Here is a 22252-nt window from a genome sequence, read left to right on the forward strand (position 1 = left end):
CACCTGGGAGCGGACCTGTGAAGTGAACTTCGCCGACGGCGGCGTCGGCGTCGACGCTGCAAAGCGTGTAGTGTGAACTGCTGATGAAATGGACACTGGTGACCTGTTATCGCTGCATGGTGCAGAGAGAAAGCACATTGTAAGCGGAAGGGCACGAGTTGGCACAATCGCTCAAATGAGAGTTGTCATTGTAGGGTTTTTTTTTCGTGTCCAAAAGCGACACCAGCGACTCAAACATCCACCGAAGTCGGAACAACTCCACAAACCGTGTACCTGCAGTTGCCACCCAGCGCCGGGTGCGTCTGCGCTGCTCGACCGAAGGGTCCAGCGGGTTCAGCATCGGCTTTTGTTCGCGGCCGGCCGCGCTGGCCTAATGCGCTTGCCGGTGTAGCGGCTGCGCGGCCTTGAGGGCGCGCTCTTTGTGCGGGGCTAATGCGATGCCGCGGTTAAAAGCACCTTCAGGGCTCAGCTGTTAAAAAGTGTGCTCTGCCCGTCAAGGTTTTTCCCTCCACCTGAGGGAAACCGCGCGCTGGAAACCAGTGCGCCTCGGCTTCTTCTCAGTCGAGCCAGTACAGTTTTTCACATGTGTAATGACTCAGCGAATGTGTTTTTTTTTATTTATTTTTTTGGGTTTTTTTAGAAAACACATCCTTGTCTGTCGCACCATGTAGCTCTCCCCAAATATTCATTATGTTGATGCAACTCGAGGCCTGTCTGGTGTGATTTAATGTGTCCTGATGCCGAGCGCCCGTGTGATGAATGTTGCTTTCAAGCGAGTGGCCCCGGTTAAATATTCTTTGTTACTGGAGCCTGCAGCGTATCAAAGGAGTGTAGGTGTAACACAAGCAGTTGGGTTTAAAGTCAGCAGGGGGAGGGAAGCTTTGTGCTCGGGAGTTACAGTGTGGGAGTGCTCAGCCATGTTAATGAATATGGATGTGTGTGTGTGTGTGTGTGTGTGTGAGAATGTCATCTGTTCTTTTTTTTCTTCTTGCACAATGTGGTTTCAGTGTGTTCAATTTAGATTCTGTCACTGTATAAATACAAGTTGGGCCACTGATGGTATTTGATATTGCAAAGGCCATTCCAGCAGAAGATAGCACACTCAAGAAGTCCATGGATCCAGAGTCTATGTTTTCATTTATATATTCGCAATGATGGAACTTGATGGATTGATAGTTGTATTATTCAGACGGAGCAGCGTCGCCTCACTTTTCTTTCAGTCTGCTGCTTTGCTGCTCTCAGTGGCTTTTTTTTTACGCCACATTTGCTGGTGTCTTCTGACAAATGTTGGTCAATTTATCTCCGCTTTCTTTGCTTGTTTCTCTTTCCGCACAATTTTTTGCGACGGCACACAGTTGAAGAAAGCTTAATGACCTCACTGGGGTCACGATACCGCAATGAAGCCTCTCCTTTGGGTTGTGACTACACCCTTTGCCAGGTGTTTGCCCTGCGCTGTGAATCCAGTTCAGGCAGCTAAAAGTGGGAGGGTATTTTTCTGGATATGTGATGGGTAGGATAATTAATTGTGCTCCCCCCCCCCTTTTTTTTTTAATAAGGTTTCAGACATTAGCGACATGCAAGTGTTTTCTCTCCCACTCTAAATTTGTTATTCAGTGCTTTCAATGGCCATGTCTAAGCTTTAATGTACTTCAGTAGTCTGCCTGCTACTGCCATGCATGTTTTGGCTTCAAGGACAATTTGGTTTCTACTTAATACATGGTGAGCAATTATCCCCACACTGCTTCGCAAAATAGCTAAATGAATTAATCTTTACTTGTTTTTTTCCCCTTCTGTGCCCACAGAGCCCTCTTAAAAGCGGGAAAAATATGCTCAAATATTAATTCTCTTCCCCATTACATGACGTCACTGTTTTTATTTCTGAGCTGGGTTTGTCTCTGTTGTATGCACACAGGATTGTTATTCCCACTATGCTTCTGAAAACAGCCTAATGAATTGGTTGTCCTGAAGTATTTTGGGGGACTTTACAATCACGTTTGATCCCTGCAAATCCCTTCTCATCCCAGGAAAGGAAAATGTATAATTGGATGCTTTGGTGGTAATCCAGCTTTGGTGTAGACTCTGCTTTGTCTCGGTGCAGGATAAAGAACAGGTTGCCTTTACTGGAACGCCACCAACACAATCTCAACTCATCATTTGTTTTGTGTCAAAGTGTTGATGCAATTAACGCTTGATGCCAAACCAGAGAGAAAAAACCCCCCAACAAAGTACATCTTGAATTGTATTTTGATGTGTCTATCAGGCAGGGAAGATTTGCTCATTATAAGAGCTAATACATGCTTAATCTTTTTTTTTTTTTGGAAATCCTAATACTCTATCTAATATTGTCCCTGGTGGTTTAGGGGGAGTGGAATTCGGGTGGGGGGGGGGGTCTCCCCCTCTGTGAAAGTCCACTATTTTTTTTTTTTTTTAAAGTGCTCCATTGACCATGTTTTGAGTGGAAAATGGGTGAAATTTAAAATTACAGACCAAATCTTTCTTTAACAAACTATCATTGAAATAACACGTTGGCCTGCTGCATGGCTGGGCGAGCTAATGAGAGTTGGGTTTGTTTTCAATCCACCAAGGCAAGTGGATGTGTGCAAAGCAGCTGACATGGATACCATGGACGAGTGATGTAATATGAAAATACTCATTATATCTGAGCTTGTTGAACATAACAAATATAATTACGATTAGGGTGCCTCCGGGAACATCGCAGCGCTCTTCATCCCTCTTCCAGATTTGGGCCACGCTGTGGTATAATTATAATGCAAGTGATTTCTGCACGTGAGGCTACGCAGCCATTTTCCTCCGATACTACTTCGTCATATTAGTAGATCTTCCTTGTCACTTGTTTACATTCATTGACATTTTTTTTCCCTTCCTATTTTTTTATTTATTTATTTTTTTGGTGGTGGAAAAATGCCACTACAACACATCAAATAAAAGTGGCTCACAAGTAGATGGCAGTCGTGTCAGGTTGCACCACATCAAACTTAAGGTTTGGTACTTGCAAGACTGTGAAAAGGTGTCTGTTGAAAAAAGTGTTTGCATAAGATTTTGAAGACCATTGAAACGCTCAGATTCATTCGACATTCTGTTCACATCGCTGAATAAGAAAGCTAATAAAAGTCTTTCGAGAGTCTTATATGGTCTTATAAAATCAAACCAAACCATACAATAATTACATCATTTCTAGTGGCAGGATTCTTAAGCTGTGATTCTTCACACTGCCAGGATACTGCAGACAGGTGTCAACACTGACAGTCGCTGCCAGCCTATAACACCTTCACTGCTCCTCGTGAACACATCTCACATAGGAACCACATTCTGGAAGTCTGAGTCAGGGTCAGGAGGTCGGCTGGGCAGATGAGGGGCCGCCTACTTATTTCGGCCATGGCCTGTGCTGCTGACCCCTCAACTTTAACCCCTCTCCAGGGAGGCACAGAGGACCCCTGTGTGTCCGTCTGTCCCAGACAGGAGGTGCTCTGTTTTTGGTGGTCGACGCTTTCTTCCTCTGCCTGTAACTCTGCTGTGTGAATGTCAGTGCAGTTACATTTTTTAGCACATGGCCAATTCGGTCGGTGAGTTGGCTAAAGCGCTGAAATTTCAGCGGGTATCACTCGTCCTGTGTAGTTGCAGTCATTCATTACCATTGTTCATTATTTTTGATTTGACTTCTGCTCAAAATGCTTGCTTGCTATTTTGAGCAGATATTAGAGTTGCCAACCGTCCCTTAAAATACAGAATTGTCTCATAATTGACAATGAAATGGTGCGTCCTGTTTTGAATCGATACAGGATGGCGTTCGTCCCGTATTTCTGAGTTGTCTTGAACGTAAATTTGTTTTCGATGCAAACTCACCTTCGTTTCCACAGAGTTTGCATTCAAAATCGTAATCTACATAGCTGTAAAGTGGCTGTTTTAGGAGCAGAGTGAAGCTAACTTGGCTAATGGAGCGTTTTGCTCAAACCTTTAGTTTTATCTCCCATAATAACCTGACCAGGAGTCCACAGAACCTCTTGGAACTGGGAGGCAATTACTGGGAGGCAATTGGACCGTCTGTCTGCCACATTCAAGTGGGACCTATCAGAGTTTTTCTCACGCTTGACCGTAGCCGCATGCCCTCCCGTGGCTAGCCACTCTGCGATGTGCATTGTTAAACGGAGCTCTTGCCAGACTTGTCAGTCTGGAAGTGAAAAAAAAAAAAAAATCCGGTGCACAAAGAGAAGCCTTCAGTGGCGTTTTTTGTGTGAGTGTCTTTTGATAAAACTCACGCTGAACCAGCGCCCATGCTAACCTCTTTAGCAGCAGCCATTGTCTACAACTCATACAGTCGTAGCTTCTTCCTCTGGTTCTCCTTCAGCAACTGTGAGCAGTTGCTTCACAAAGAAGCTGATTGCTTATGGATATGTGCACATGTGCTTATCCATTAAACTGGTAATCAATGGAACCTTTACACTGTTCATTTATTTCTCCAGCTTTTCTTCAAAATTATACACGCTGTTCTGACGTGTGCTGAGGTTTTTTGTTCCAAGACTTGACAAGACTAAAACGTTCGGCTTTTCTGAAAATGATAACCAGTCTCCTGCTTCATGAAACATGACAATGACTCTATTCTCCAACTGACAGGACAGGAGGTTTGTGAGTGTGCGAGTGTGCAGAGCATGTTTTGAACAAACAGTGCCCAAGACGAGAAAACCTTGAAGCGAGGACATTTTTGTCAGTCACCAGTTTGCTTGGCAACTTTGAAAAGTATAAAGATTGCTTCTACATCAACACAGATGTGTAAGGAATGCGTTTGATCAGATCAGAAAAAAAAAACCAAGTCTTTGTTGACTATATCTGAAGTGGGGAAACACAGTTTCCTTTTTAAGGGGCGCACTGTTTACCGGACTGAGAGTAAATGCATGAGCAGCGCCTGTAACAATCAAAGTGTCATTCGTCTCCTGCGACATGTTGCTCATCCGTCACCGTCAGGAAGCCCCGTGTGTTACAGCGTGTGTGTGTAATAAACTCCCCTTCTCTCGGCAGGTTCGCACACAGTCGGCCAAGATGGTGGTGCTGTCGCTGAAGATCTGCGTTCGCCAGTGCAACGTGGTGAAGACGATGCAGTTCGAGCCCTCCACGGCCGTCTACGATGCCTGCCGGATCATCAGAGAGAGGGTCCCCGAGGCCCAGACCGGACAGGGTGAGAACTGTGGGGTGAACAAACTGTCAGAGATGCAGGGATGGAAAGAAATCATGGAGCGAAGTTTAAAAATCCATGAAGCCTTTAACCATGCACTGAAAAACTGAGATTAAGCGTCTGTATTTATTTTATTATCTAAATGATCAATAACCTGTTCTCAATGTTTAAACATTAATAATCAGACATTCAAGGTTTAAATAATTACAAAAAAATTAAGAAATAAAATCATCCAAATTCAAAAGTTAATATCCAAGAACGCAAGGATGCAAGCACGTGTAGAGGCAGAGGTTAAATCCTGAGTCAAATAAGAGTTCTCTATGTTATTAACAGTTTTAAGAAGCGTTGAAAATTAAAGGTAAGATTAAAACTCCAATTAATCTTTCATATTAAAATCAGATGAGTGCTCTCTTTCCATCGTATGCGTTTCTTTTGTTCCATCAATCTCATTCTATAGACGCTACAATCTGACGTGAGAACGGGCGTCAGTCAATCAGCTGACTTGCAAATACATTTAGAATAATATGAGCCACCGAACAATAACTCCTTCTCACTTTTACTCCCTTGGTTATTCTGTATTGGTGTCAGTGGTGTGTAATTGTATAAGTACGATTGGATTAATGATGATATAACACCGGCCAAAGACGAGCTGATGTTTTGAAGTCAAAGGTCAAACTCAACCTGTCTGCACCTTGAAGAGCGACCCCATCGCTCCTGTCACTGACTGCACTGCTGCCGCTTTTACATCCACTCTGTGTGACCACGCTAACCTGCTGCTGTGTATTAAAACCAGCCCTGTAGTTCTTGATGCCAAGCGTCTGCTCTCGTCTTTCTGGCTTAGCTTCAGACTACGGCCTGTTCCTGTCGGACGAGGACCCCCGGAAAGGCATCTGGCTAGAATCTGGGAGGACCATGGACTACTACATGCTCCGCAATGGGGTAAATATTCCTATCACGAATTGCACGCGATAAAAGCGTGGCTTGAAACTGAGCGAGGAGAGCTTTCTCAGCGCCTCAGCCACCTTCACATCCGCTGCCAGGCTCTGATCCCCGCTGGTTTGCCGTGTACCTCGTCTTCGCAGTCCTTCTCTGAGTCTTTTTATTTTTTGGGGAGGATTCTGCGGCGCTAAATGGTTTTCTCTCCTATAAATCTACCAAAGGCAACCTAGGTAGTAGGCGTGACTGTGACCAATTATTCTGAACCAAATCTCCCCTCATTGTTGCGATTGGAAGCGCAGCCGCCGGCTTTGATAGGCAGCCGTTAAATAAGGTTTTCTCTGCCTGATATTGCCCTCCCCTCGCTTCACACAACCTGGACGCATTTGATCTTTTTTTTTTTTTTTTTCTCCTGCAGATTTTTTTTCTCCTCGCCAGTGTTTGATTCTGCATTCCTCGCTTCTCTCTCTTTCTCCCTCTCTCTTTCTCTCTCTTTTTCACTCTCTACTCTCTCACTCTTTTTGACTACTTTCTCTTTTCCTCCGTCTCACTCTGGCAGGACATTCTGGAGTACAAGAAGAAGCAGAGGCCCCAGAAGATCAGAATGCTGGACGGGGCCATTAAAACCATCATGGTGGACGACTCCAAAACAGTGGGAGAGCTGCTCGTGACTATATGCAGTAGAATAGGTGTGGAGCTCACTATGACAACTCTTCTGTTTCACTGTCTCAGGTGTTGCTAGGATCTGACCACACACATTTAGTGCAATTGTTAAACAATTTGCTTTGGGGATGACAAACTCCCAGCGTCTCACGAGCAGACATGTCACTGCCGAGCAGTAATGTGCCCCAGGAAGGCTGTGGCCGCACACATGCAGGTTTTCACCACTAGTACCAATGTGATGTGAATGAGTAATAGCTTCAATGTGAGCCACTTAGTACCATCCTGTAGCTATTATTCACATAGGCACTTAATGGAGACTTGTCACAAGTGTTTTTATTTTCGCTATTTGTGTTTTTGGGCATCCATCCAAGCATCATTGTTTCCCCCCTTGTGTTGTGTTTTTTTTTTTCCCCCATGGCAGGCATCACAAACTACGAGGAGTACTCCCTGATCCAGGAGACGGTGGAGGAGAAGAAGGAAGACGGGATGGGGACGCTGAAGAAGGACAGGACGCTGCTGCGAGACGAGAGGAAAATGGAGAAGCTCAAGGCCAAGCTGCACACAGATGATGAGCGTGAGTTCAGTTTTGCTCACTTCCTTCATTGTTTCTCCTGCACCCGGGGTCACAAGGAGGTGCTGGGGCCAGTCCCAGCGGTCTCAGGGCGAAGGCGGGGTCACACGTTGGACAAGTCACCGGTTTATCGCAGGGCCTCTTAGACAAGACAAACAACCATGAGTGAACCAATCACACGTTGGCAGGGCCGCAGGCTCGTCCGTTTGTCTCCTCCTCAACAAACATTCAATGCTCATAAATAACGGAGATATTTTCCACGACTGCCGTTGGGCCTTTGAATACCTACTTTTATGTGCTGCTTGTTACCCTATTTCTCTGGAATGTGCATTATAAATGCTAAGCATGACACAAAGAGAAGCATTTCTCTCTCTTATGGGAACGCCATAACTGAAACCGTAATAAAATCTGAAGCCTTGGACGAATGTTTCCCCAGAATGGAGCGTATTTATTAGCTTCCGAGCAAAATTGCAGTTTGGAAGGTGAACTGAGAGAACGCACAGGATGAAATTCTCTCACTCGTCGGGAGTTCACTGACAGGCCATGTCATTTTACAAAAAAAAAAAAAAAAGTACCTTTAACACATTGTGCCCTTCACGCATTTCAAATAAATGAATACATTTGCTCTTAAATCTTTTCTTAAATCAACTATTCTGAATTGCTTTTATACCAAAAGACGGCACCCTGAGGTTTATATCTGCAGTATGACTTGAACTCTGACGCCTGTGGCGGTGCTTTGTGTTGCCAGTGAACTGGCTCGATCACAGCAGGACCTTCAGGGAGCAGGGGGTGGACGAGAACGAGATCCTCCTGCTCCGCCGCAAGTTCTTCTACTCGGACCAGAACGTCGACTCCAGAGATCCGGTGCAGCTCAATCTGCTCTATGTGCAGGTCAGATCCATGACTGTTTTTTTTTTTTTTTTTTTTTTTTTTTTAACTCCTACTTATTTTCTTATCGGAAGACCTGTTGCGCGAACTGGATTCACCAAATGAAAATGACCAACAAACTTTTTTTCTTCTTCTTGCTGTTCCAAGGCCAGAGACGACATCCTCAACGGCTCGCACCCCGTGTCTTTCGACAAGGCCGGCGAGTTCGGAGGCATCCAGGCCCAGATTCAGTTCGGACCTCACGTAGAGCACAAGCACAAGCCTGGATTTTTAGAGTAGGCAAAAAAAAAAAAAAAAAAAAAAAATCATTTACCCTGGCACAAAAATAGATCCGTCTGTCTGAAGTGTAAATGTTTTAGTGAGAAAAATAGCTTCATGTCAGCGCTGTTGTGTTGTTGCGTTTTTTTCCCCCCGTCCAGCCTGAAGGAGTTTCTCCCGAAGGAGTACATCAAGCAGAGAGGAGCAGAGAAGAAAGTATTCCAGGTGCGCGGCGCGTTCCAATTGTTTGTAATACAAATTATTATGATGATAACAAGTCTCGTCGGCTGAATTCATTTCCGTCTGACTTGCAGGAGCACAAAAACTGCGGGGAAATGACCGAGATCGAAGCCAAAGTGAAATACGTCAAGCTGGCGCGATCGCTGCGGACGTACGGCGTCTCCTTCTTCCTGGTCAAGGTTCGTTAATGCAGGAATTAAAAAGAAAAAAAAAAAAAAAAAAAAAAGGGCTTCCTCTACAGTATCAAAAAGTAGTTGTCACATCAAAAAGGTTTTTTTTTTAAATGTAATAATTCTACAGGGAATAATCCGGTTTTGGAATTAGTTGGAGTGAAGTCGGATTCTTTTATCTCCTAAGTGTGAAATCTGCTCCCTGGGCTTCGGCGCTAACTGGATGAAAGGGGTCTGAGGCGGAGCTTAGCAAGCGCTGATACTGAGGCGTGTTCACCTGCGCTTTCAAAGCTTCTCTTGTCAGAAAAACCAAAGAGAGAAAAATACCTCAGGCTGCACCTGATTCAGGGAATTTAAAAAGATCCTTCCATTTTCTACGCCTCTTTATCTGATGGAAGTAGACATCTGAGAGAAGTCTTCATGCATTCTCTTGCTTCCAGATTCAAAATCCAAACTCACGCTTGGGGTTTAATGCCAACTTTCCTGTAAAGTGTCTCTGTTTTGAGCACATCGGAGAACAAACTGCAAACAAGTGCACACTGTCCGCTGGGATTCTGGCCAGTTGGAATAAAGTTGGAGAAAATGACAAAGGACGTAAAAAACAAAGTCGACGACGGCAGCTGACGTCTGCTGACGGGAGCAGTTTGCAGACGTCTTGCTGTGTTGCCGCGATGGGAAGCTGCGTGAATTAATGGCTCCCCAGTCGCTCCCCCCTCTTTCTGACTTTATTGCCAATGTCGCGCTGAAGACGAGCTCACTTGTGGTAATTGCTCGGGTGGAGATGGAGAGAAAAAAACCTCTGTCGTCCTGTTCCCGGCGCGCTGTGACCCCGGCTTCACACTGAAAGCGGCTGCAGTGCTTGCTGTCGACTCAAAGCCAAGTGCGTTCGCGAGGCGACTTGACTCGTTCACTTGAGGATTGCAAGATCGTGCGACAACCAAGGTCGTTTCACGTATATTTAAAGAAAACAACAGTGAAAGTGAACTTTTTTGCCCGTCCGAACTGTGTCTCAAGTATGGCTGTGTGCAAAAAAGAGAAATGATAATGAAACAAACTGCTGGTATCAGACAAAATGCAGGAATTAAAAGTATACCTGCTTTTTGTTCATCACAGCTTCAGATTTAAAGCGAAATGTTCTTTATTGTCTATTGACAGGCGAACTGAACAGTGTTGAACCCGATGCCTTGCATTAACATTTTACAGTAAAATAGCACATATAAAACAAAATACAGCACATTGTACATCATGATGAAAATCAACCGCATCCACCGTGTTTTCTGATCATTGGCTTCCTGCATATTTTTCCAAATACTCTCAGTGAGAACACACACACTGACTTTAATGGACATGCCGCAGACGCTTTCGGTGTGCTTTGGGGCTTCATTGGCCGTCGGCACCAAAGGAGGCGCAGAAAAATTCTCCCCAGAAACTCTCCCATCTGACCTCCGTGCGACCTGATGCACCCTCTCTGCCCCCCCCCCCAGCCTCCCCTCAAAAACGATGCGAACGCTCCAAACAACCTCCGCCTCCTCCCAGCCAGCCGCGGGTCTTCGGGTCTTCGTCCGTCACTTTGACGTCTCATCGGCTCGCCTCCGTCGTTTTGCCGGCTCCCGCGAATCCAGTTGAATCCGGCGGAGCAGAAACGTCTCCAAAACAATCCGCACAAGGTGCAGCTAACAGTGGCCAACCTCTAACCTCCCGGAGGCCCCGGAGAGTTTACAGGCCCCTGCAGGACTCGAATGCGGCTCACCTCTCCGCCCTTCCGTCACAGCCCATCAGCGTCCACGCTCAGGCTGCAGCCGCTCCTTCACGCCCCAGGGCGACGCAGAGGTCCTGTGGGCCCGCAGAGCAACTGGTCTTTTATTTGAAGAGGGTTTTTTTTACGATCAAGCCAGCCGAGTGCAAAAATGTGGCTTTTTTTTTTTTAAAGCTGAAGTGTTTTTTGTTTTAAACCGTGGAATAAATAATTACACTGCAAGGTGATGGCTGATTTTCTAGCAGCTGCGTGCCGGTGTGAAAGAACATTTTTGTTTATTTATTTGATTACGTGAGTGAACAAACAACAAGGGCAGATTGTTTAAAGGCCCCACACTTTACCCCTTTTCAGATCTTTGTTTTTTCATCTCAAGCTTCCAGCTGAGCAGCCGCACATTATTAATTCTGCACTGGACTCAATTGTCCTCTAGAGAATAGCAAGAACATCTTGCCCTCTGTTTACAGCCCGAGTTTTAGCTTTTCTTTTTTTTTTTTTAGAATTAAAGGATGGGCTTTTAGTATTTCTGGAGAATTCCCTGACAGTTCAAAACACATTACACTGGCTTTTTTTTTAGTTTTTTTTTTCCATGACAAGCAGCACTGTGAGGGAAACAGAATCTACAACTCGAGTTTTATTTCTTCCTTTTTTGAATTTCTTCTCACAGGAAAAGATGAAGAGCAAAAACAAGCTGGTTCCGCGTCTCCTGGGCATCACCAAAGAGTCGGTGATGCGAGTGGACGAGCGGACCAAAGACGTGGTCCAGGAGTGGCCCCTGACCACAGTCAAGAGGTGGGCGGCGTCCCCCAAGAGCTTCACCCTGGTGAGAAGACTCGCCGATGCGTCCGTTTGGATTGATTTGTTTCTCTTCCCTCAGCAGTTTACAGGCGCGTTGTCTCGCTTTGTTCCCTGCGAGCTGAGCTTCAAGAGGAGGATCAGAATGAAGGCGTCTCTCCCCTGCAGCCACCGAGCACTCGCTGTGCTGAGGTGGAGGGCGCCGTCCTTTCATTCCCTTGCGCACTTCATTAACCGAACAGCTCTCCTTTGTCTTCCCTCTCAGCGACTCCGCCTTGTGTCCTCACCCCAGAGTCAATAAGCAACGTGGATTTAATCTGGCTGATCTGGCCGAGGCTCTGGTCCTATTAAATTATCGCAGCCTCGCTCCCCTCGTGCAGAGCGCTGTGTGCTCGGAGCATCCGGAGGTTTGATTAGTGGGTCACGTGCCGAAGCAGCCGTGTATACGGATGCGTCTTGAGTCGGCGGTGAGCTCTGGCAGTGCCGCACTGTTGGCCGGGGGAGGGAGAAATGCTTCAGGTGTTTGTGTTCACCCTCGTTTTCCTCCAGAAACTGTCCGGCACATTCATCTGACTGACTTGCACGTTGCGTTAGAGACAAGCTGGCTCTGTAAATTCACAGTAATCGTCACCGTAACATTCTCAGCCCTCTTTACTGTCTTGTATCAAGTCTATTGTTGCTAAGAGAGAACCTGTCTGCTGTCTGTCTGCAGGACTTTGGGGAGTACCAGGAGAGCTACTACTCGGTTCAGACCACTGAAGGGGAGCAGATTTCTCAGCTTATTGCTGGCTACATCGACATCATTCTGAAAAAGGTGAGACTTTTTTCACGTTCCAGCCTCATCGGGGTTTCATCACAAAGCGATGCCCTTGTCCTTGTGCACGTGGATATAAACTGTAGTTTGTTTTTTGTGCAATTTGGCCTGGCATAAATTTTGATTTTATGTGCAGAGTTTGTACCTTTTGCACGCAGATACATGACAAACACAGGGTGACAATGGTGCTATCTTTAATAATAATGATAAAAAAAAAATAAATAAATGAAATGCACTTCATTTGGCCTTGGGTGGCTTCAGTGTTGGTCATGCTGTGGTGGAGAATCCTCGGCTCCAGTGACTCAGTGTTAAGATTAAGGGAAGTGTTCCCGGCATATATTCAGTCCCAGCACACGTCATGTTCTCACAGTTCAGACAGTCGACTCATTGATTGGCTCCAAGCCCACCCCCCACCCCCCTCCACACCGTACTTGATGATTTATGCCAGATTGATTCGACATGATACGCCTTCATATATTCCAGCCACACTGTATTATTTAAAGTTTGAGTCGCATGATTAATTCTGGTCCTGGCTTTCTGTGATTAATGTAACATTTAGCCTGACATTGATCAATAAAGCTTCGGGCTTGGGGAAAAAAAAAATAATCAACATCCTCTCTTCTGCAGAAACAAAGCAAGGATCGCTTCGGCTTAGAGGGCGACGAGGAGTCCACCATGCTGGAGGAGTCGGTGTCCCCGAAGAAGTATGTGCACAACTACTGGCAAACATGAGTCAACAGTCTTAACAACCTGTATTCCTAGACAAATTGCCACTGTTTGTCTCGTCCCAGGGTATAAAGATAAAGCCAGAAATGTGTGCTATACACCAAATTGTGCGCTTGAGGCAAACCTCCAAAGTTTTTTGGTGGCATGAAATCGTCTCTCACTTCCCTCAAGTCTGCAGCGCAGCTGCATCGCTCAGGCTTCACGTCTGAAATGTCGTACATCCATCTGGCAGAGCTCCAGTCCACAGTGTTTTCTGCAGCTTGAGTTGCCACTCATCTCCTTTAAGCAGAAGGCCAACGCTGCAAGCTGCCCTTTAAAAATGTCAAAAACCAGAGAAACCATAGAGGAAGTGACTGTGATTCTGGTGGCTGCACAGCGATTCTTTTTGATTCCTCAGTAGCAGCAGCAGCAGCAGCGTCCTCAGAACTGACTGAGATTTGGGGAAAAAAGAGCCATGAAGCTGCTGAAGACTTTCCTCAGGGGAAGAAACGTTTCCTTTTAATCCTGACTGGCTTCGTCTAGTTGAGCCACTTGCACAGGTGGACAGAACTGTGAGCTGTTGCTACCTGGTTCTGGAGTCAGCGAAAAATAAAACTCATTTGTCTGGCTGTAAAGTAATAGACAGAAGGTTCATCCAATTAACTTCTATTTCCTGGGCTCTGCCCCCGGTGGATATCTGAAATAGATCCGATTTTGCAAACATTGCATCCTCTGTGTGGGATTACCCAACTAGATCAGACAGCCACTTTCTTCAAAACTATAATGCTGTACTGTCCCACTGCCCGAGCCCGCCTCGCCTTCTTTCCAGACTCCTCTGAACGTCACCTTCCACTCTGTGTGTGTCTGAGCCGCTGTCTGTCGGACTGGCAGCCTGTAGCTGCGATCACAGAGAGGTGACTGACCGCTCGTCCGCCGCACCCTCTGCTGCGCCGCAGCGTTCAATCCGCCTCGACCCTGAAAACTTTCCCATGAGCTTTGACTCGGACCCGCTGTCGGTGCTGCGTCACTGTTAGCACTGTTAGCGGCTGTTTGCGAATACTCATCCTACGTCCTGATGCACCACCAGTCAAAAGTTTGGACACGCCTTCTCATTTCTACACTGCAGATATTTACTGAAGACATCAAATATATGAGCGAGATAAATGTTATTATGCAGCAAAGAAAAACACGTTCAATAACTCTAAGTATGCTTTTTATGAAAGGTGGCTGTTTTATAGAATATGACAATATTGGACGTGGTCCTTCTTCCACTTTTCCTCCTCGCCTCCTCTAAGGACGCCACAGCACACATTTTCAGACGCCTCCTCACTTTCAGTTTGTCCTGAGATAATCACTGGGTGAGGATTTACTTCTGTTTTTTTCTGCTGCACTGGACTCAGCCAAGGCGCCAGCCGCACATTTCCTGTGTGTTACATCATCTTCAACGCTGGATTTTCAGAACATTAACCGGAGCCTTATTTCTGTGTCAGGGTTCAGTTGATATTGCTTTTCTGCTCTTTTGTCTCCCTATTTTATTTATTTTTTTTGCTTCTTTGTTTTATCTGGCCGTGTGTGCTCAGCCAACATCCACAAGACTCAAAATAGTGTAAACATTGCGCTGGCCTAAATTCTGACAGGTCTTATCTGAGGAAGAGCAGAGGAGTGTTTTCTCCCAGAAGAACGCTGTATTATGAACGGCTGCATCTCTGCATTGCCTGTATGTCCAACAGATGGTATCCGCTGAATTTAATAAAACGCTTGGGCTTGATTCACAAGGCGCTGATCAGATTTGTACGAGACAAATCTTCCTCTTATCTACTTTATTACACCCCCTTTTTTCAGAGGAAAGGTAAAAAAAACAAAAAAAAAAACAGCGAGTTGATGTTGAAGGAATATTTACCCATTTATTAAAATAATAATAACTAGTTTCATTACTACTATTTTAATTTATTTTTTATTTTTTGCTGCTTCTGCTGCGATGCTCACTGCCTTCTCGTGTGCACGCAGGTCCACTATCCTCCAGCAGCAGTTTAACCGGGTGGGCCGGGCCGAGCACGGGTCAGTGGCGCTGCCAGGCGTGATCCGCTCCGGCTCCATCGGCACCGAGTCCCTCAGCATTGGCACCATGCCGTCGGCTCAGCAGCAGATCACCATGGGTCAGATGCACCGTGGACACATGCCACCGCTGGTGAGAGCAGCAGCAGTGGCAGCAGCAGAACAGCCCTCTGTGCTACTTTTTTTTCCCCCTCCTTCTCATAACACCTCCCCGCCCCTCACCCCCTGCCACAGAGCCCCTCACCCCTCCTCCCCCACCGCTCCTGTGCTCCCAAACAATAAGTTCACAAACCTGCCCATCTTTGTCTCTGTGCGTAGAGCTCAGCGCAGCAGGCCCTGATGGGAACCATTAACACCAGTATGCAGGCTGTGCAGAAGGCCCAGATAGACCTCGGGGAGGTGGACAACCTGCCTCCACTGGGGCAGGACATGGTACTGTACACTGCTAGTACACATGTTTTAATATACGTGGAAAAAAATGAAGAAAATACATTTAAAATAAAAAAAAATGTTAAAAAAAAAAAAAAAGATCTTTCAATGGCACAGTTTTTGGCACTGTCTTCTTTTAAACTAGCTCCTGACAGACTTGCACTGTTGCTGTTCTCCTCAGGCATCCAAGGTTTGGATCCAGAACAAGATGGACGAGTCCAAACATGAAATCCACTCTCAGGTCGATGCCATCACGGCGGGAACGGCCTCAGTTGTCAACCTCACAGCTGGTCAGTGGCACTGGCACATGTCAGCAAGTCGTGTTGTCTTTTACATCTCCTGACTCCCCATTAAAAAACAACCGTTTCAGCCGAATTGGGCTCTTTAAGGGTGAAATTTAAGGGTGTAATCTTTTGCAGAATGTTTTTTACTTTTTCCTCCCAGTTTTTTTTTTTGCCTAAAACTTTGATATCCTCATATTTCTATACAGTCCTCACACAGTGATGCTGACAGTTTCAGATTTGCCCGAGTCAGTGGTTTGTCTGTCTCTCCGAACACTGTGGCCATTCTGTCCCTTCCCCTCCGATCCCCAGGTGATCCCACGGACACAGACTACACAGCAGTGGGCTGCGCCATCACCACCATCTCCTCCAACCTGACCGAGATGTCCAAGGGGGTGAAGCTGCTGGCTGCGCTGATGGAGGACGACGTCGGCGGCGGCAACGACCTGATGAGGGCGGCGCGGACGCTGGCCGGGGCCGTGTCCGACCTGCTCAAGGCCGTGGAGCCGGCGTCTGGAGAGGTGGGCCGAGCGAACACAAACTTTCAGCCGTGAAAACTGTTTCTGTATTTAATCCTCATCATCCTCGTCGGAAATTTGTTTCCATATATGTGGATTTTTAAGTGGCAGGAAGGATGTGGGAGTGTTTCCAGCTGAGTTTCAGACGCAATGTTAAAAGGTGATGGCTGGTGCTGCACAACTCGGTGGGAGTTGTGTGTTTAAAGGGAAAGTTCATCTATTTACTTCACCTTCTTTGTCAATGAAGGTTCGGAAAAAGACGAAACAAAATTTCCATCCATCCATTTTTCTGTTGCCGCTTATTGTGCACTCAGGGTCGCAGTGACGCTGCAGCCTGTCCCAGCTGTCTCCATGGAGACCAAGCAGCCATTCACATCACCGCACTCACCTGCTGCCATTTTAGAGTTGCCAATTAGCCTAATAATCCTCTATTTGCACTGCGGGAGGAAGCCGAGTGTGATTCCATCTCAAAACGAACAATCGCGTCCATCACAGCCCTCTGGCCAGGCGCTGCACTCGCGTTCCTTCGTCAGGCCAATTCTAAGTTGGTCTGCTGGAACTTGTCGCACTCTGTGTGAAGGCGGCTGCTGCTGCTGCTCCGAGACACTTGAACAACACAGCACAAGCGCCCTGCGGCTTACGTTCGGCGGAAGTATCCCACCGTTTCCAAATGGCGATGGTCTGGATCAGAAAACGTCGCCGTCGGTGGGAACAGAAAACGGCTGAAATGACGACTTCACAATGCAGAACCGCTTCCTGTAACGTCCAAACGGACCATTTTCTCCCCGGGAGAGTCTCCGCCGTCGGCGGGGTCGACTCGCAGCGGCAGCAGCACACCTCCTGCATCCCATGGAGCTAATTGTGTTAACATCCCCCGCTGCAGCAAACTGAATCATCCCGGTCGAGGTCAAGACACAGCGACGCTGGGCCCAGTAGCAGGCTCACTTTGCCAATTTGGAAAAACAGAACTCACTCCCGCAAATAGCTCGCGCCGGCGCCTGCTTGCGCAACGAGGCATTAATGTTCCGACGCTGAATACGATTCTGTAGCGGGTTGTTTTTTTTTTTTTCCAGGAGCGTCGTTGCGGAGTTAATGTACTGTACAGTTATTGGCGGGAAATCTGCATAATGTACAGATTTGTGTCGCTGGGAGGGTTGAGTCGGGTGGGGGTGGTGGTGGAAGTGGTGGGGGGGCAATACAACTGGCGCATTATGCATGCATGCAAGTGGATGGAGAGATTAAAGCCCCGGGAGAAGTTCTGCGCTGTTTAGTTTTAATGCTCAAATGTGTTGCAGTGCAGCGTTGTTACACAACTCTGTGCTCCAGTAACTTGCGCTGCTGTGTCCATCTTCCAGTGGGTGCCCACCTGAGGATGCAAACTTTTCAACCCAGGTGTCCAGATGCACCTTGACACCCGCGTGATTGTCCGTGTCTGTGTGTGTGTTTGCAGCCCAGACAGACTGTGCTGACGGCGGCCGGCAGCATCGGCCAGGCCAGCGGAGACCTGCTGCGCCAGATCGGCGAGAACGAGACGGACGAGAGGTTCCAGGTAAGACTGCAGCCCCCTGCGACCGATTCAACCGAACCAGAGGACAAAATGGACCGAGTCGTTTGGTTTGGTCTCATTCTGAACCGTCAGGCTTGTCTTTTGTTCCGCCCGGCTCGTACGTGGCTGAATCACCGCTTCTATTTTTCAACCAGTGTTTGTCACCGTTATTCCCACATCGCATTAACGCACTTCACTCCCGCCTGCCGGTCGCACAATACACCTTTTTTTTTTTTTTTTTTTTTCTCTGGCATCTTACTTTGACTCCATGATATCAACTTGCTGTGTGGCTGTGTGTTTTCCCCCGCGATAAGATTGTTATGTATCGTAACAGCAGCAAAAAAAAAAACAAACAAAAAAAAAAAAGCAATCAGTTTCTCTGAGCGTGCGAAGCCTCGTTCCAGAGCCGAGACAGAAGTACGGCAATAATCCTCAGCAACACGGAGCTGTGTGTTGACGTCATATTGGGCTCCATCCAGTTGTTTCTTTTTCTGAGGGAGAGTTCACTTAGAATTGAAGGGAGTCACGTTTCATAGACCAAAGCACGTGTGTTGCAGCCAAAGATTGCAACGGCACCAAAGAACTCGCCTCTGCACCGCTCGGCAACGGCTCAGACGGGGTCTCTCATCAGTAACGTGCCAGGCCTGCGAGATCTAACTTCTTTTTTCACATTGTGCCCTTCCACCGTGAATCTCTTGAGTGGTCATGTGTATTAGAAGCTATGATTGAGCCTCAAACAACAACAGTGTCACCAAGATGTTTTTAAAAAAAAAAAAAAAAAAATCCTATTCTACCTTCAAAGGTTGTGTCGTCAAATGAAAATTGCGCTGTTTGTGTTGGAGGAGATGTTTGCCTTGACGTCGCTGCCCCTGCTGTGGTGCTTCTCTAGGACGTCCTGATGAATCTGGCCAAAGCCGTGGCCAACGCCGCCGCCATGTTGGTGCTGAAGGCGAAGAACGTGGCCCAGGTCGCCGAGGACACCGTGCTCCAGAACCGGGTGATCGCTGCCGCCACCCAGTGTGCCCTGTCCACCTCCCAGCTGGTCGCGTGTGCCAAGGTACCTCAGCCCGTCTGTCCGTGTGATGTTAAACCAGCTGTTTGAACCAGAGACGGATAGACTCCGCCTCTCCAATTGGCAGCGTGAACCATCGGACACCTCATGCCTCATGAATCTTCAATGTAGATTTTGATGGATCTCTTGCTATGGTTTCAAATTAATGCACCACTGGGGTGCATTGTTTGAGCTATAAATCCCATTTACTTTCCAATATGTCTATTATGCACTGGGATTTATTCCTCTTATTATTATTATTATTATTATTCCATCTGCACACTAAGGCAGAGATAAACACCCAGAGCGCTCATCACATTTGCACATCTTTAATTGAATGTCCCACACGCCTGCAGTTAGTTTAAATGCCACCTTGGCTCTCCATTAATACTTGCATTAAAAACAAAGCAAGTCCTCGCCTCTCTGCAAGGCGGAACCTCTTTCTCCTCCCTGCAAAATGAAATTCAGGATTTCAAGTTTCACTCTCGGTAAAAGGAGCAAAATCTACAGAACTGTCGACCTACTGACTTTGAATTGGAGTCTGAGGTTTTCATGAACATGAACTGCTTTTCTCATGATGCTGCTGCTGAGATTTTGATGGTTACATTTAACTGGACTGGAGATTCTACATTGTGCTTTTAGAAAAGCTGTCAACGGTCTGGCGTTTAATTAGCACTTTTGCTACGTATACTTCAGCAACACATCTGGTCTGTTCAATATGATTTTCCAAATGATGTTGTGATGTCCATAATCAAGAGTATCAGCATAGAGATTTGTTTTGTTTTTTAAATCTCTATTTCAAGTTTAATCATTCATTGAGGGGAAAAATAGAAGAAAGTTTCAGCGGTCTGCCTGAAATTCTTGCCATCACCCCCCCGACTTATTTTAAAACAAGAACTCAGGAATATGGGAGTTGACTTCACACTGGCGTCTCCCTGTGTTTGCAGGTGGTGAGCCCCACCATCAGCTCGCCGGTGTGCCAGGAGCAGCTGGTCGAAGCCGGAAAGCTGGTGGATCGCTCGGTGGAGAGCTGCGTGCAGGCCTGTCTGTCAGCCACCGAGGACGGCGAGCTCCTCAAACAGGTCGGCAAACCAGTGAGTCGGGAGCAGTCACGGAGCTCCTGTCTCACCACGTGTAGATGGATAGATAGATGGATAGATGGATAGATAGATGGATAGATAGATAGATGGATGGATGGATAGATGGATAGATAGATGGATAGATAGATGGATAGATGGATGGATAGATGGATAGATAGATAGATAGATAGATGGATAGACTTTATTGATCCCAAATAGGGAAATTATGCTGTAGCAGCACTAAAAACAATACAAAAAGAAACTGTGCAGTATTTACAATGAAGTTAAATTACATTAAACAGTCAAGTCAGTCTACACTACCAGTCAAAAGCTTGGACACATACTTCTGATTGAATGGTTTTTCATTTTCATGACTCGTTACAGTGTAGATTGTCACTCAAGGCATCAAAACTATGAATGAGCACATATGGAATATGCATTAAAGTGTGAAATACCTCAAACATATTTTTCATTTTAGATAGCTATTAAGTAGCCACCCTTCATATAAAATATGTATAACATAACATATTTAGATATTTAACATTTTTTTCTTTTGCCACATTGATCCACATATCTTGGTCATATATTTGACGTCTTCAGTGTGTATCTACAGTGTAGAAACTAGTCAAGATAAAGAAGAAACCAGTGTGTGTCCAAACTTTGCACAACAAGCAAACAGTTTAAAATCAGGTCCCAGAGGACGACGACGTCTAGTCGGCAGCAGGCGGCACAGCCGTGTTTCAGCAGGCAGCGTGGATAGGACGGTTGCCTCTGAGAAAAACCGTCTGGAACGTTGCCTGATGCCAGTCTCCTTGCGGTGGAAGGTGAGCGCTGCGGCCAGCGTGGTGAGCCAGGCCCTGGAGGACCTCCTGCAGCACGTCCGCCAGTACACGTCCAGAGGGGAGCCCATCGGACGCTACGACCAGGCCACCGACACCATCATGACCGTCACCGAGAGCATCTTCAGCTCCATGGGAGACGCAGGTGAGCTGCGGTCGGTCGTCAATAGTTGCAGCTAATTTGGACGCCTCGGTGAATTAGCTGAGACCTGGCGTGACAGGAGTCTTTCAGTTTCCCTGCGTGAAGAGCTAATGAAGGAGACAAAAAAATGAGCTATTTAGATACAAGTTAGCCGAAAAAAATGTTAATTGGCAAATAAACAACCCCCCCCCCCGTGAGATTTTACATCCACAGTCACTTGTTCTCATTTTAGAGACGTCAAATACAACCAGGTCAAATCTTTCGTTCGTACTGCCGTCCATATAAAGTCCATCTAAAAATGACTCTACGCAGTTGTTTGATGTGGAAACATTCCCTCAGGCTTTTATGACTTTTCCATGCTAAAAACATTATCTCATGAGTTCATTTACGATCCTCGTTCTCAGTTCGTCAATCATGTTGATTGATTGTCTTTGACGTTGACATATTACTCAGAAGGAGCTGGTTGGTGCTATTGGTGCTATTATTCTTTCTTTCTCTTTTTCTTTAATAGCATCAGGCTGACCAGCGGGAATTAAGCAACGTTTTTGGTTCCGACTAAATTCCAACCGTCCTGTTTTGTAGTTGCTGCTTTGGAGCTGCCTTTTGTCAGCTGCGACGCCTCTCCGTAGTCGTTGCATCCCGCGTGCCGTGTGTCATCTCAAGCGTTTCCTCAGAGGGACCGGCGAGATGTGGGCTGCAATGGTCCGCTGTCACTCACGCTGAAGCCGCAGGGAAGGGAAAAAAAAATTAGGGGGGGGGGGGGGGGGGGCTGTCAGCGATGTTGGAATAAGTGACAGCAGAGAGGGGGCGGAGGGGACGGTGGTCGGCTGTCCAGGTGGACTGAGAGCGGCCTGGTGGCCCAGACCGCCGTGAAAAGCACAAACATGACAAGCAATGGAAACCGAGTGGAATGAACCCCTCTGTTGCTGCAGCGCCGGCACATTCAGCCGGTGCAGCCACATGAATTATACAGGCCCGCCGCCAAGTCGCCGGCGTGGCGTGCCAGCCCCGCTTTGATCCGGAGAACAGTGATGCCAGTCCTTCTCTAGGGTTTTTTTTTTTTTTTTCCCCCGTTTCCCTTTTGTCTCACCTCATTAGCCCGATGAAAAGGGAACGTTGTGGGACTCGGAGACACGAGAGCGGGTGGAATATCTGCAGCTGGCCGTCGGCTCTCCACACCGAGACCTGCAGGTGTCAGGAGCAGCGTTTTGTTTTCCACGATTGATTAGCGGGAAGAAGTTGGGAGGGAGGATTTGGGAAGGCAGTTTGTATCCATCTGCTATTTTTATAGATCACCCAATGATTCCCAATGATTCCTGGGCGCGGCACCG

At 46.7% G+C, this 22252-nt stretch overlaps 1 protein-coding gene across 1 annotated transcript in view; it reads left to right on the plus strand.

Annotated features, from left to right (window-relative positions):
- The window catches only part of LOC142904518 (talin-2), an 82435-nt gene that overhangs the window by 30769 nt on the left and 29414 nt on the right, over positions 1–22252 (plus strand). The window contains exons 3-21 of the mRNA XM_076050668.1: positions 5035–5191; positions 6030–6127; positions 6684–6813; positions 7209–7361; positions 8107–8249; positions 8394–8521; positions 8666–8729; positions 8819–8923; positions 11335–11490; positions 12175–12276; positions 12904–12980; positions 14989–15169; positions 15355–15468; positions 15647–15755; positions 16059–16267; positions 17715–17813; positions 18700–18867; positions 19809–19943; positions 20765–20924. Coding sequence (XP_075906783.1) covers positions 5056–5191; positions 6030–6127; positions 6684–6813; positions 7209–7361; positions 8107–8249; positions 8394–8521; positions 8666–8729; positions 8819–8923; positions 11335–11490; positions 12175–12276; positions 12904–12980; positions 14989–15169; positions 15355–15468; positions 15647–15755; positions 16059–16267; positions 17715–17813; positions 18700–18867; positions 19809–19943; positions 20765–20924 — 2467 coding nt within the window. The 5' untranslated portion in view covers positions 5035–5055. The remainder of the gene's footprint in view (positions 1–5034; positions 5192–6029; positions 6128–6683; positions 6814–7208; positions 7362–8106; positions 8250–8393; positions 8522–8665; positions 8730–8818; positions 8924–11334; positions 11491–12174; positions 12277–12903; positions 12981–14988; positions 15170–15354; positions 15469–15646; positions 15756–16058; positions 16268–17714; positions 17814–18699; positions 18868–19808; positions 19944–20764; positions 20925–22252) is intronic.

The sequence above is a fragment of the Nelusetta ayraudi genome, unplaced genomic scaffold (assembly GCF_046127955.1).
Source record: "Nelusetta ayraudi isolate G7.1 ecotype Tasmania unplaced genomic scaffold, CSIRO-AGI_Nayr_v1 ptg000005l, whole genome shotgun sequence".
In the NCBI taxonomy this organism is placed as follows: domain Eukaryota; kingdom Metazoa; phylum Chordata; class Actinopteri; order Tetraodontiformes; family Monacanthidae; genus Nelusetta; species Nelusetta ayraudi.